The sequence below is a fragment of the Nycticebus coucang genome, chromosome 5 (genome assembly GCF_027406575.1).
Source record: "Nycticebus coucang isolate mNycCou1 chromosome 5, mNycCou1.pri, whole genome shotgun sequence".
Lineage (NCBI taxonomy): Eukaryota > Metazoa > Chordata > Mammalia > Primates > Lorisidae > Nycticebus > Nycticebus coucang.
Window position 1 is genome coordinate 104,313,019 of NC_069784.1, and position 12,603 is coordinate 104,325,621.

Here is a 12,603-nt window from a genome sequence, read left to right on the forward strand (position 1 = left end):
CTACTGTGCCCGGCTCAAGAAATGTTTTAGCTAGTGAATGATGCCCCATGATCATATCAATGTACACAGCTATGATTTAATAAAAAAAAAAAGAAAGAAAGAAAGAAAGAAAAAAAGAAATGTTTTAAAATCTTAACACTCAACTATTGGAAGATTTCCTATTCAGGACCGGCTTGCAGTTTAAGGTGTTAGCAGAGTCATTTTGAAAAATGTTGACCTTCCATAATAATAATGAATCCTAAAAATCCTTCAACCTTTACACAAAAAACCGAGGGTGACGGTGCTAAATTTCGGAGGGGAAATAGTGACTTAGAGATTGGGGTACGGAAACCTCAGGCCTGGAGAAGAGCAGCGCCAAGGCGCGGAAGCCGGGCCCGGGGCTCCGCCCGCGGCCGACTCGGAGCAGGGACGTCCCTGAAGCGGGGCGCGGCCGTCTGGGCGCGGAGACGCCCCGCCGGGGACGGCAGCTCCGCGGCCAGCGCGGCCGGCGCCCGGGCTCGCAGTAGGCAGAACTGTACCTGACTCACGGATATGGGCTCCTCGGCGCCGCGCTCGTCGGCGGCCTTGGGCACCTCCAGGCGGTCGATGAAGGTCTGCAGCTCCTTGCGGAAGGCCTTCATCTGCGCGTTGATGCGGTAGAGCAGCTCGTGCTCGCGGATGCGGCTGCCGTCGTTCTCCTCGTCCATGAGGCCGAAGAGGTCCCCGTTGGCCACGTAGATGCGCGCCTCGGTGATGATGGTGCTCGTGTCGGCGATGAGCCGGTCGATGGTCTTGCCCAGGCGCTCGGCCTCCGAGCGGATGTCCTTCATCTGCTGCCGGTCGGAGAAGCTCTTGGGCCAGGGCCCGGGCGCCGGGTAGAAGGAGCGCGTGGGCGTGAGGCAGCGGATGTTGCGCACCTCCTCCGAGTCGCTCTCGCCGCCGATGGGCCCCTCGCGCTTGCGGTGCGGCGGCCGCGAGTCGTCGTCGCTCTCCTTCTTGCCCGCGTCGCTCTCGGCGTCGCTGTCGCGGGGGCTGCCGCGGATGCCCAGGTGCGAGGCCAGGTCGTAGCGCTGCATGTTGGACATGAGCACGCGGTTCTCGTACTGCAGCTGCATGACCTTGCCGCTGAGCTCGTTGATCTGCAGGCGCGCCGCCTTCAGCTCCTCCTGCAGGGCCTCGGTCTTGGCGTTGTCGTGGTGCCGCGCGCTCTCGTGGCCGCCCGACTTGTACTTGTACTTGGTGAGCTCCGCCGTGATGCGCTTGTTCTGCTCCTCCAGGTCGGCCACGTTCCTCCGCAGCAGCTCCGTCTCGTCTTCCACGAGCTGCAGGTGCTGCCGCAGCTCCGACAGGGATTCGCTCTGCTCCCGCATGAGGGGGTTGGCCGAGCCGTTGAAGTCATCGCCCCTCAGGTCGTCCAGTTCGGCCTTCAGGCCCCTGTTCTCCACCTCAAGTTCCACGATTTTCCTGCCCAGGATGTTGGCTTCTTCCTCCACCAGCCTCAGCCGTAGCTTGAGCTCGGCCTCCCTGGTGCTGGGAGGCCCCCCAGCTTCTCCCTTGGGCAAGGGACTGTCCAGATCCCCGTAAAAGGATCTGTATTTCTGGAGCTCGTGTTCGAATCTGTCCTTTTCTTTATCAATCTTGGCCAGTTTCTTTCTCATCAAAGCAGCTTCTTCCTTAACAAACTGCAGCTGGCATTTCAGATCTTCATTGTCCTCCTCATGGTGGGGAAAAGAAAGAAAAGGACAGGAGATCATTTTTAAGCAAATCAGGACAACAACCCAAAAGGGACACCTGTGAAAGGATTTTGCTTTTCTGCAATCAAGATTTATTGACACACAGGGAAAATAGATGCTGTGTACTTTCTTCAAATCACTTCACATCTTTGGCAAATTAGAGATTAGGTTAGGACAATATTACATCCTGGGAAAAAAAAAGGAAAAGGAATACAGAAAGAGAAAAACTGTGTTCATCACTGTTCAGAGATTATGTGTTATAAAGGTACCCAACCATTGGTGGTCATTTCAACAGAGCTCTTTTTGTTTATTTTGCTGTTACTGTAATAAATGCAAACCCTATTCACTGGGGGAAACATGGTTGATATGCACTCACTGCCATTTATTGAACATTTCCTCTAAGCCAGATGCTGTAAAGTTCTTTACATAGATGATCTAATTTAATTTTCACAGTAAACTTAAGTTTTACTTAAGTAAATTGTTGAGCTCCACCATGACACACTGGTTCTGCTTCTCCAGGTTGTAAGTATTAAATTCCTAGTTTAAAGATGTTCAGTGACTTAAGGTTACCCAGCTAACAAGTGGCAGAGGACAAAGGTGAAATTTGAATTCAGGTCTGCCTGAAACTAAGGCTCAGACTCATAAGCACTATGCTATCTAAGAAATAATCTGCCCTCCACATTCATTCAAAGGAGAATTCTTTTAAAGGGCTTTTTGGAACAGGTGGTCCACAGAGAAACTGTTAGGTATTCCATATAGCTCACCTTTAAAGTAGGATGTACTCCCACAAATCTGAAATGGATAAGGTGGATCTTGCTGGAGAAAGGATACTGGAGAAGAATCTGTAAAAGGTCCTCTTACACATTCTTATCACAACATTCAAAGCCTAATTGTCAACTAAGCAGAAAAGTACAAAACGAGAAGTGGAAATCCACTCTTTCCCTGAGACCTGTTTTAGAAGCATGTTTCTAAGTCCCAGGACATACCTCACAAAGACAGGTTCCCAAAATTCTCTTTTAAGTATGCACTTTGGGGCCAATCATGTAACTTCTCTGAACTTTGCTCTCCTCATTTTTTAAATGGGAATAAAAATGCCTGCCTTACATAGTACTTTGAATCACCTGTGTCTGACATGCATTCTGCTAAAGAAGGAGCAACCTTTGGTGAGGACGGTGAGGAGAATGATGAACTTCTGTCAGAGATGCTCAGTAAATAAGGCCCAGAGCCTTTGAAATGGAAAAGATGGAGAACAGGGCACAGGTCTCCTGTCCTCCCATCTACTGATGAGAATACAGGGGTTTCAGCCTGGGTGTGCACAGGCTGAATATAACTTGTATCATTAAAACCCAAATCAGCCCTACAAGACCTCCCCTTTACCAGTAAGAGAGGTTTATTCATACAGCAGAGTACAAATTACTAATGACAGAGCACAGTCTGTACTCAGGCTGATTCCAAAACTCATATTCTTTCCATTGCACATGTTGCTTCTAGAAAAGAAGCATGAAAGAAGAAAAATACGTTAAGGCAGTAAAACCAAAGCCAGATGTGTTGGCTTATCTACTTTCCTCTAGAAGAGGAGAGAAGCACAGCCAGAAGCGACAAGAGAGCCTCAGCAGCAACAGAGGGGCTGAGAGGCTGAGTCACAGACAGCTTTGATGGGAGAATCCGTTTCACAAGGGTAGAGGGAAGCTCTACAGGAGATATGTGTGGAGACCCTCCCACTAACTCAGTGAGGATGAGGCCGAGGGCATATCACAGTGTTTAACACATTAACTGCCATGTCCAGCAGATCTCTTGACCTATTTTGACCTAATAAAACACCCATGGCCACAAAGAAAAAAATGTTTTCTAGTATTAAGATTTTATTATCAGAAGCATCAAAGATAACCCTAGATTTCTGAGTTTAGGTATCTCCCTGGATTGTACTGCCAAAAACAGAGATGGAGGATGAACAAAGAACAGATTTTGTGGGAATAACATGGGCTTAAGTTTTTTAACTTGCTATCTTTGAGGTGCATCAGCAAAAGGATACAGAGTGGAAATATCTATCCACAGCGTATGTAATCTCAGGCTCAAGGTTACAAAGATTACAGCTTGGCACCTGGAGAACTCAGGTCCACAGAGGGAATGCGAATGAGATGCACAGAGGGGCTGGCTGAAGTTCCTGCAGTGGTCACAGAGGTAACCAAACAGGAGAAGAAAAGAAAGGGAGACAGATAAGAAATGATCAGAGGTTTGGGAGGGGAAGTCTAAGATCATGTAGGTGGATAATTAGAAACAATGTTTGAATCGAAAAGTGACCAAAAATATCAAATACATTTATACAAATAAGCTAGGTTGTATTAAAAAGTCAGAATAGATAAGACTGGCAAGCTAGGTAGGGCTACATGGGTGATGGAAGTCCTTGACTGCAAGGCCAGGCCTTTATTTGCTAGTAGCAAAAAAAAAAAATATATATATATATATATACACACACACACATATACACACACACACATATATACACACACATGCATATGCTGCAGTTTGATTCTAACCAAAACAGCAGTGGGTGTGACACCAGCTACAGATTGGAGCAGAATAACACTTCACTGGGCTATGCTAAGCCAAGAAAAAAAAAAGAGAGAGAATATTTGATTTGTGTGTACATGAGCTCTCTTGCCTGAAGAAATGAAAACATAACAATTATTTTAACACTCAGACATATTCTGCATGTAATAAAGTCATTATGCATCTCGTGAGGGAAGGAGTTACATCAAGAGAACGATGGGCACGATAATCATTTTCTTCATTTATAAAGAACTCTTTTTCTTTAGCAAAGCCTGCTAATTTCTGCAAGGCAAAGAGCTTGAGAACCCAATCTGCCAACATGCCCTGTGTCCCCACTTTATAACCTAATTTATTGCAAGCTGAATTTGGAACTGGGCATAGAAATACTATTTATCAGCGGTGCTCAACCTGTGGGTCGTGACCCCTTTTTAACAAGGAAAGTACATTGCGGCATTAGGAAGGTTGAGAACCATTGCTATATATAATTGTTTAAAAAAATAGAAGATTGTATGGGAAATGGCTGGCCCACAGTGACAGAGCAGTAAATGTTTGCTCGTATTTTCCACAATGAATGGTAGGTAAGAAAGATTAAAATGCTCTGAGGTATGAAGCCAATTATTTCTTATTTTTGTGTATGTTAAAGATTTGCTCACTCACTCATAAGAAGGTACAAATGATTATGAGGAAGGGAACATAGGATGATGGTCAGAAAAAGACTAAGCTAAGCCTACCTTTGACTTAAAGAGCCACTACTAGAAGCTAAATTGCATTTACGTATATTAACCCATTTAATCTGTGCAACAACTCTCTATTATGACTTCCGTTTTATAAAATGAGGAAATAGCAGCACAGAAGGAATATGTAACTTGTCAAAGGTTGTAACAGCTGGTATAGGCCAGAGATTTCAACCTAGACAACCTAGCCCTGGAGCTACAGTTCAGAATCGCTATGCGATACCATTTCCCAGTAAATGAGGTCACTGCTGCTGGAGGAATATGCAAGGAATAGATCAAAGAAGCTGAAGCAAATAACAAAATGAAATACAAAGCTATACGGATATGGTAGCTTGGACCATATGAAATCGCCATTTCTGTAGATCAAAATCAATAGCGTGTTGGCAATTTCGTGTGGTTCGATCTAGAAAAGGGAGATATGTACAGGCAGTCCCTAAGTTACAAACATCCGATTTACATACAACTTAAACTTATGAACAGAGGGTATTACAGTAAATCCCTGAGTTACAAATATCTGACTGATGTATGACTTGCACTTATGAATTGAAGCTTTTACAGGTAATAGGTAAATGTACCTCTTCCAACTTAAATACAAATTTAACTTAAGAACAAACCTATGGAACCTATCTTGTTGGAACCCGGGGACTGCATGCCTGTATTACACACGTGCAGGGTGCCGGACACTAGATACAGACCATGTAAAGCTGAGTAAGATGGGTGCTGTCTACAGAATACCCTGGCTAAGATGAACACCTAAACAGGAATTAACAGAAGGTGATGCTTGCAGGAATATACGTATGTGGATCAGTGGTCCTCAGCCTTGACTGAGCAACAGAATCATTTTGTAACTTTACAAAAATGGACCATTTTATAATTGAGATATCCTACTGGGGACAGTCTGATCAATCTCCTGGGGTGGATGTTTGAAAAGTGACAGGTCAGCTCGGCACCTGTATCTCAGTGAATAGGGCACCAGCCACATACATAGGAGCTGGTGGGTTCAAATGCAGCCCAGGCCTGCCAAACAACAACGACAACTACAACAAAAAAATAGCTGGGCATTGTGGCAAGCACCTGTAGTCCCAGCTACTGGGGAGGCTGAGGTAAGAGAATTGCTTAAGCCCCAGAGTTTGAGGTTGCTGTGAGCTGTGATAACACAGCACTCTATGGAGGGTGACATAGTGAGACTCTGTCTTAAAAAAAACAAAGTGACAGGTCATAACCTGTGAAAATAGATGTGTTGGGAATGATAGTAGGGAGTTCAAATACCCAACAGTATATGTCTAAACATCCCAGGGAGTTCGTGCTCATGAAACAAAAGCTAGCGGATGATAAGGCATCTTGACTTTCCTAAGGTCCCAGGCCCCCTGAGACGCTAACGAAAGCTGTAGATGTCTTTTGCAAAAAGGTCCCCTTAAGCCCGTGCATGTGGAGTGGAAGTCCACGAGGCCAGAAACACACAGCTTAGAATTTGAGAATTCCTGGATTAGAGAATATTAATGAAAAAGTAAACTTTAACATAGGAAGTTTAAGAATAGAACAAATGTGGTTTGTTTTTTCTTCAATAAACTGCTAAATAAGCCAACTTAAGATTTTAGAACTCGGAGCTTATAGCATCTACCCCCTAAACAAAGATGGTAAGAAGACTCACGGCAGCATGAAATGAGCCACAGCCTCATCTTTAGAGAGAGGTGACAAAGCAAAACCAGAGAATAAAAAAGCTGTAGTGACACAGCATATTTGACTTATTAAGGAAACAGGGAGCAAGGTACAAAAAAAGTGTTAAGATCTTGACATAAGACTGTCTGGGATTCTAGAAATCCTGAGGCCTACAACTGTTCTTGTACAAGTGGCAGGAGGGAAATTAACCAAGAAGAGAGCAAGGGGATAGCGGAAAAGGAAACTAATATACATTTAATATGGTAGGCTTCCAAAAAATGACTGAAATAAACTTTGCCAAATTTCCATTATTTAAATATCACTTTAGTTTAATGAGAAAACACCTTGAAATAATTTTTAAAGTGTATTTTTAAAATACATTTAGTTAAAGGGTGAAGATTTATATCATCTGAAAATAAACCAGGGTATTAATATACATTTAGTTAAACAGATTCCAACTTACATGTTTAAAAGTCAGTATCTAGCTATGTGTTAATGTCACTTCTATCCCAAATATTTCCTCATTGTTTTAACATCTCCTTCCTTACAACCGTCAGCACCTTCTGCTCACCCCAAAAGCAGAGCTAGTCTTTACTGTGGCTGTTTCTAAGGTAGTTAAGAAAAGCCCGTGTTAAGTACATCTTGTCAGCTTTATTTTTATTCCTTCGTTTCCTTTCTTTTGCTTCTCCAATCACTGGCACAGAGAATTACTTCATTCTAGGGCTCTCTGAAGACAGCATGAGCCTTTCTCTCCCTTCTGCCATCCCTTACTACAACATTCCTTTCTTTACCTTCCCCTGATACTATAGGAACAGCCATTCTTTTGACCTTATTAATTATGAAAGAACAAGATTAACATTGTGGGTACAGGTCTTAAATACGGCAGAACACAGAGCACTAATGGCATGTTGCGGTTTGCTTACAGTGTAAAAGCAAGTATAACGGGGATATCAGCGTGGCTTTATACTACCCGTATCGACAGCTACCTAATTGATGTGCATAATTTACTTTGCCTATTTGACCATTATGGTGCACAAAAGCCTGACTATAGTTAATAATAAGGTACTGTTCCAAAATAACTAAAAGAGGGGAATTGAAATGTTCTCAGCACAAAGAAATGACGAATGCTTGAGCACCCCAATTGGCTTGTATCAAAATATCACATGTACCCCATAAATATGTATAACCATTATATATCCATAATGATTAAAGTAGAAAATTAAAAAAAATTATGTCTGTACAAGTAGCTAATTATATACATCTGAGATACTTGAAATTTTATTTCTACGTACCTCTGTGGGGGTCTGTTGAGCCTTTTTTTCAGATTTTGGCAAATCTTTGCTTCCTCTTCTTTTTAAGGATAACTGAAACAAAGAAGGAATACATCTGGTTTAGTAAACTGTAATTTTAATTAAGGTAAAATTTGAATTCTATTTTGTTTTTAAGTGTCCTAAACTCCTATGATGAAACCAAGACCAAAGTTCAAGAATCATAAAGAAGGAAAACAAACCAACCAGAAAGGTTTAGATATATTTTTACTGTGGACCAGGATACATATTCCAATAGACTGTAGCAGGAAATTATCTGATTAATTTGAGATATACAGAAATACCATGACTATGCAGGAAAACAGCTCAGACAAAATTTCGATTGATGACTCAATGGACTATAAAGTTCAAATGAAGGCAAATGGCTTGTGAGCTTCCCCCATCACTAAAGAAGGGGAGTAAGTTATTATTTCCAATGTTGAAATTAGGTTGCTATAAGCTTATAAAGACAAACTTACAGTGAATTTGTGCAGAATTCGAAGAATTTCAATTCTTCCCTTGCCACACATCCACACAAACACCCCCCCACACACACACACACACACGTAACACGACAGGGCATGGTAGGGGTGCGGTGATAAAAGAGGATGTGCTTTAGCTCAGGGAGCAGGTGGACTGAAGTGGATTCTCTTACTGGCAAAGTACAGGAATGTGGGATTTGGGGATTTTTCAAGAGAAGCTAGAAATCTGGATTTCTATAAAGTCTCCTGCGTTTTATTAGTCAATCCTAAATAAAATTCAAACAAACGACCCTTGTAGGTCAAAGAATGCATATTTAGTGCCACATTGTTTCATGGACCAGCAGATTATGGCTCTTGATACTCAGTTGCATTTCTCACACTATATAATAAGAAGGGTGTCTCTATGTAAATAATAATTCCCCACATGTACAAATCTACCATATATAAGATACTGAGCCTGAGACCCAAAGTTCTTTTAGATATTGTACCTACCCTCAGAAAGTTCAAATTTAGCATGAGAGACAGGAAAATAAAAGAATTACGATCTATAATTTTATAAATGTCATGCTTTGGATTCTGTGAAGCAGAAACTGTTTTAGCTGGCATCACCACCCTGAGAGTAATAATGCTTGCCACATGGCAGATGGTGACAAAATACTGCTGAACCAAGGAGTTAGTATAAAATCAGAGGCTCTGAAGTCAAAGAGAAGGACGGGGGTATAGACAGACAGTAGAAGCAGGAAAGGCTTTTCGCAAGAGGAAGATTTGGGAATTTGCAAAGAACTGACAGTTAACTTCTTCACATGTTAATTTCTAGCCCATATCCACCGGGAGATGAAGGCATATGTTCACGCACAGAGAGCAGGGGGTACACGGCTGCAACTGTTTGATTCAGTATGAACTTGAAACTGTAGAGACAAATGAATAGTCCACGTAAAAAAAAAAAAAATAGTCCACATAGTTAATCATTTCTAAATCTTTACAGAAGGAAGCTGTATATACTGCTCGTATAATTTTCTTAGAAGCAAAACCTATGGGGACTGACTCACTATAACTAAAAGTGACTTAGAACCTGATCAACGAAAACAGTCCCAAGAACACCAAGAATACAGCAAGCAGCACAGAAAACCTGAGACATCCCAGGTAGGCACTACCTACAGGAAGCACTCAGGTTGTCTTACTAAATATTTATTGAATGCTTTCATTTGAATTCACTCCATTGGGCGGTGCCTGTGGCTCAGTGAGTAGGGCACCGGTCCCATATACAGAGGGTGGCAGGTTCGAACCTGGCCCCCGCCAACAAAAAAATAGCCGGGCGTTGTGGAGGGTGTCTGTAGTCCCAGCTACTCAGGAGGCTGAGGCAAGAGAATCGCTTAAGCCCAAGAGTTAGAGGTTGCTGTGAGCTGTGATGTCATAGCACTCTACTGAGGGTGATAAAGTGAGACTCTGTCTCTAAAAAAAAAAGAAAGAAAGAAAGAAAAAAAAATGAATTCACTCCATTATATGTTGATTTAGTAACTACCAATGCCTTTCATATGGTAACGCACAATTAGAAAACCAACATGATCTCTGCTATTTATGGAGCTCTTATTTATTTGGCAAGGTCTATTCAGTCTGCAATTCAATATACTGTAATGAAAATGATGATAATATAAAAATAATATTAAGTTGCACTGATTGATCACTAATTCATATCAAACACTTTATACGCATTATCTTAACTAGTTTTTTTAAACATCCCTTTTAGCCTTTTACAGAGGCTGAATCTAAGCTTATGGAGGTAGATAAATTATCCAAAGCATTAGTTCTCAAAGTGTGCTCCCCAGAACAGCATCATCTAGATGTTCAAAACACCTAGAAAGTTGTTTTGAAAAGCAAACTCTTGAGACCCATCCCAGACTCACTGAATCAGAAACTCTGAGGATGTGGCCCAGCGATCTATGAGTTAACTTGCTCTCTAGGTTGTTCTGATGCATATTACAATTTGCAATGGTCTACAGTTACTGCTTGGCAAGTGGCACGAGCAAATAGTAACCTAAGTCTCTCTGATCTCTAACTGTTATCTAGAAGATCACCAAGAAGAAATGCTTAATCCAGTCTGGAACCAGAGATGGTTTGGGAATCTAGAGATAATTTCCAGAATGAAATATCTTACCTTGAATCCGGTGATGAATGGCAGCCAGTGACAGATGGAGAGAAAGGGAAGGGAAGAAAAGAGTATTCCAAGTAGAAAAACCATTTCTGGGTCACAAAGAATTTCAGTCTGGGTATAATGGAGTGTGAGGAGAAGAGTGATGTGAGATTTTCTCAAAGCATAAACCAGATGTTAAAAGACATCCAATAAAATTTGAATTTTATCTCACTCAGGCCAAATTATTGTTGCAAAGTCATTTAGGATCATTGAAGGGTTTTAAGCAAGGAGTGTCATGATGAGACCATCATGGAAGACAAAAGGGCACAAAGGTGCAGTACGAATTACCATGAGATAAGAAAGTGACAGGCAAGTGTTTTGAAAAATAGTATGTTCTGATTCTGAAAATGTTATTTATATGTTATTCATTCCACAGATATTTGTTCAGATTCTGTTATACATGTGGTCCTGGATACTAAACACTTATAACTAAGAAATATTTTACTTTTTCCTCGAAGAGCTAACTATTTATGATGATAAGAAAGATGCCATTAGTTAAAACAGAAGACAGAATTAACTAAGGGCAATAAAGAAAGAACAAGGGACTAAGAGAGGAAAGGAAGAAGCTGATTCCACATATGGGAAATCAGAGAAAAGTATCCAAGTGAAGTGATGTCTGAAAGACGTGCAAAATTTCATCAGAAACAAAGTTGAGCAACAGTTTTAGGAGTAAAGATACGGAGGAATGAGCGTGACTTAAAGGTGTATTGACGGCTGAAAAGAAACGAAGGAGGTGGGGTCTTTGTAGAGATTCAGCCGAAGACGACCCTGAAAATTAAAATATTGAGGTCAGTTTGTGGAGCTGAGAAATTTAGACATTATCCTGTGGGCAATGTCAAAACGAGACCTATAAATTAATATAGGAGAAGTGATGAAACTAGGACATTCTTTCCTAAGAGGAATTTTCTATTTTCCTTTTATTAAATATCATTCAAGGGGCAGTATTAAACTCAAGTAAAGATCTAAAAAAAAAAACAAGGTTTCCCCTTGAATAAAGGTACATTGCTCTTAAAGTGCCTCTAGGGCTATGAGTACCTTCAAATATCACATTTAAATCTTCAATAAATATTTAATCATCTTTTCATATCCCAGTAAGTTTTTATAAATTTTCTGACAATTATGAAAGATGACAGATTCGTATGGTTGGAGAAAGTCAGAGAAATAATCTAAGTCCAAACTGTCCCTCTCCTGTGAGGATAAAACTGTGTCACCTACCCCCCTGTCATCCACCCCCACCTTAGATGGTTCTCTAGATAAATATACTGGAAACAATTCTTGTTTACTTCTTAATTCTTTGCATTCCCAGCCTCAGCTTGTCCAAAAGAAACTGCTATTCTTTTTATCATGCAAAGGTCAGGAATCAGAAAGCTTTGCCAATAATTATGTTTGCACAGCAATGATATAAAATGGATTGTTTGTGTTCTGAAAATGTTTTTGAGATTGCCTTTCTCAACTGAAATGTGGTCCACTTCTGAATATGGACCAAATTGTTAATTACTTAAAATTAAATAACAGAGGATAACATGATTGAAACGCTACCAAAATGTATATAATGTATATAAATGTCCCCTATGTTGTATGGTGATTAAATCGAAAGGAAACTATAGAGGAATTAAAATTGAGGATTTATTGAGGACTAAATATATGCCATGCATTTTCCTAAGCACTTTAAATGTTTTCATTCATTTAATCTGTCAACAGCCTTATGAGTCTGACACCGTTATCTGAAGCACACAAAAAATAAACTAGTCAGCTAGAAAGTGTTAGAATCAGGATGCAAGTTACCCAGTTTCAGAGTTCTCACTCTGAACAACTTCATTGTACTGTTACCCCAAAGGAAAAAAATGCAATTTAGAAAATATATTCTTTCTGAGCGCATCCTTCTCTGTGGCAACAGAGCATAACTGTGTGGGTCTGTGGTGCTAGTTTACACAAACTACACACGTTCCGAGTATTTTGGATTTTCAA

At 41.1% G+C, this 12,603-nt stretch overlaps 1 protein-coding gene across 4 annotated transcripts in view; it reads right to left on the minus strand.

Annotated features, from left to right (window-relative positions):
- SOGA3 (SOGA family member 3) overlaps positions 1 to 12,603 on the minus strand; it is a 46,860-nt gene that overhangs the window by 1,456 nt on the left and 32,801 nt on the right. For 2 of the 4 annotated variants that reach the window (XM_053590405.1, XM_053590403.1), the window contains exons 5-6: positions 7,948 to 8,019; positions 519 to 1,694 (exon numbers count right to left, since the gene is read on the minus strand). In XM_053590405.1, coding sequence (XP_053446380.1) covers positions 519 to 1,694; positions 7,948 to 8,019 — 1,248 coding nt within the window. The remainder of the gene's footprint in view (positions 1 to 518; positions 1,695 to 7,947; positions 8,020 to 12,603) is intronic. The other 2 variants (XM_053590406.1, XM_053590404.1) reach the window with 1 other exon arrangement.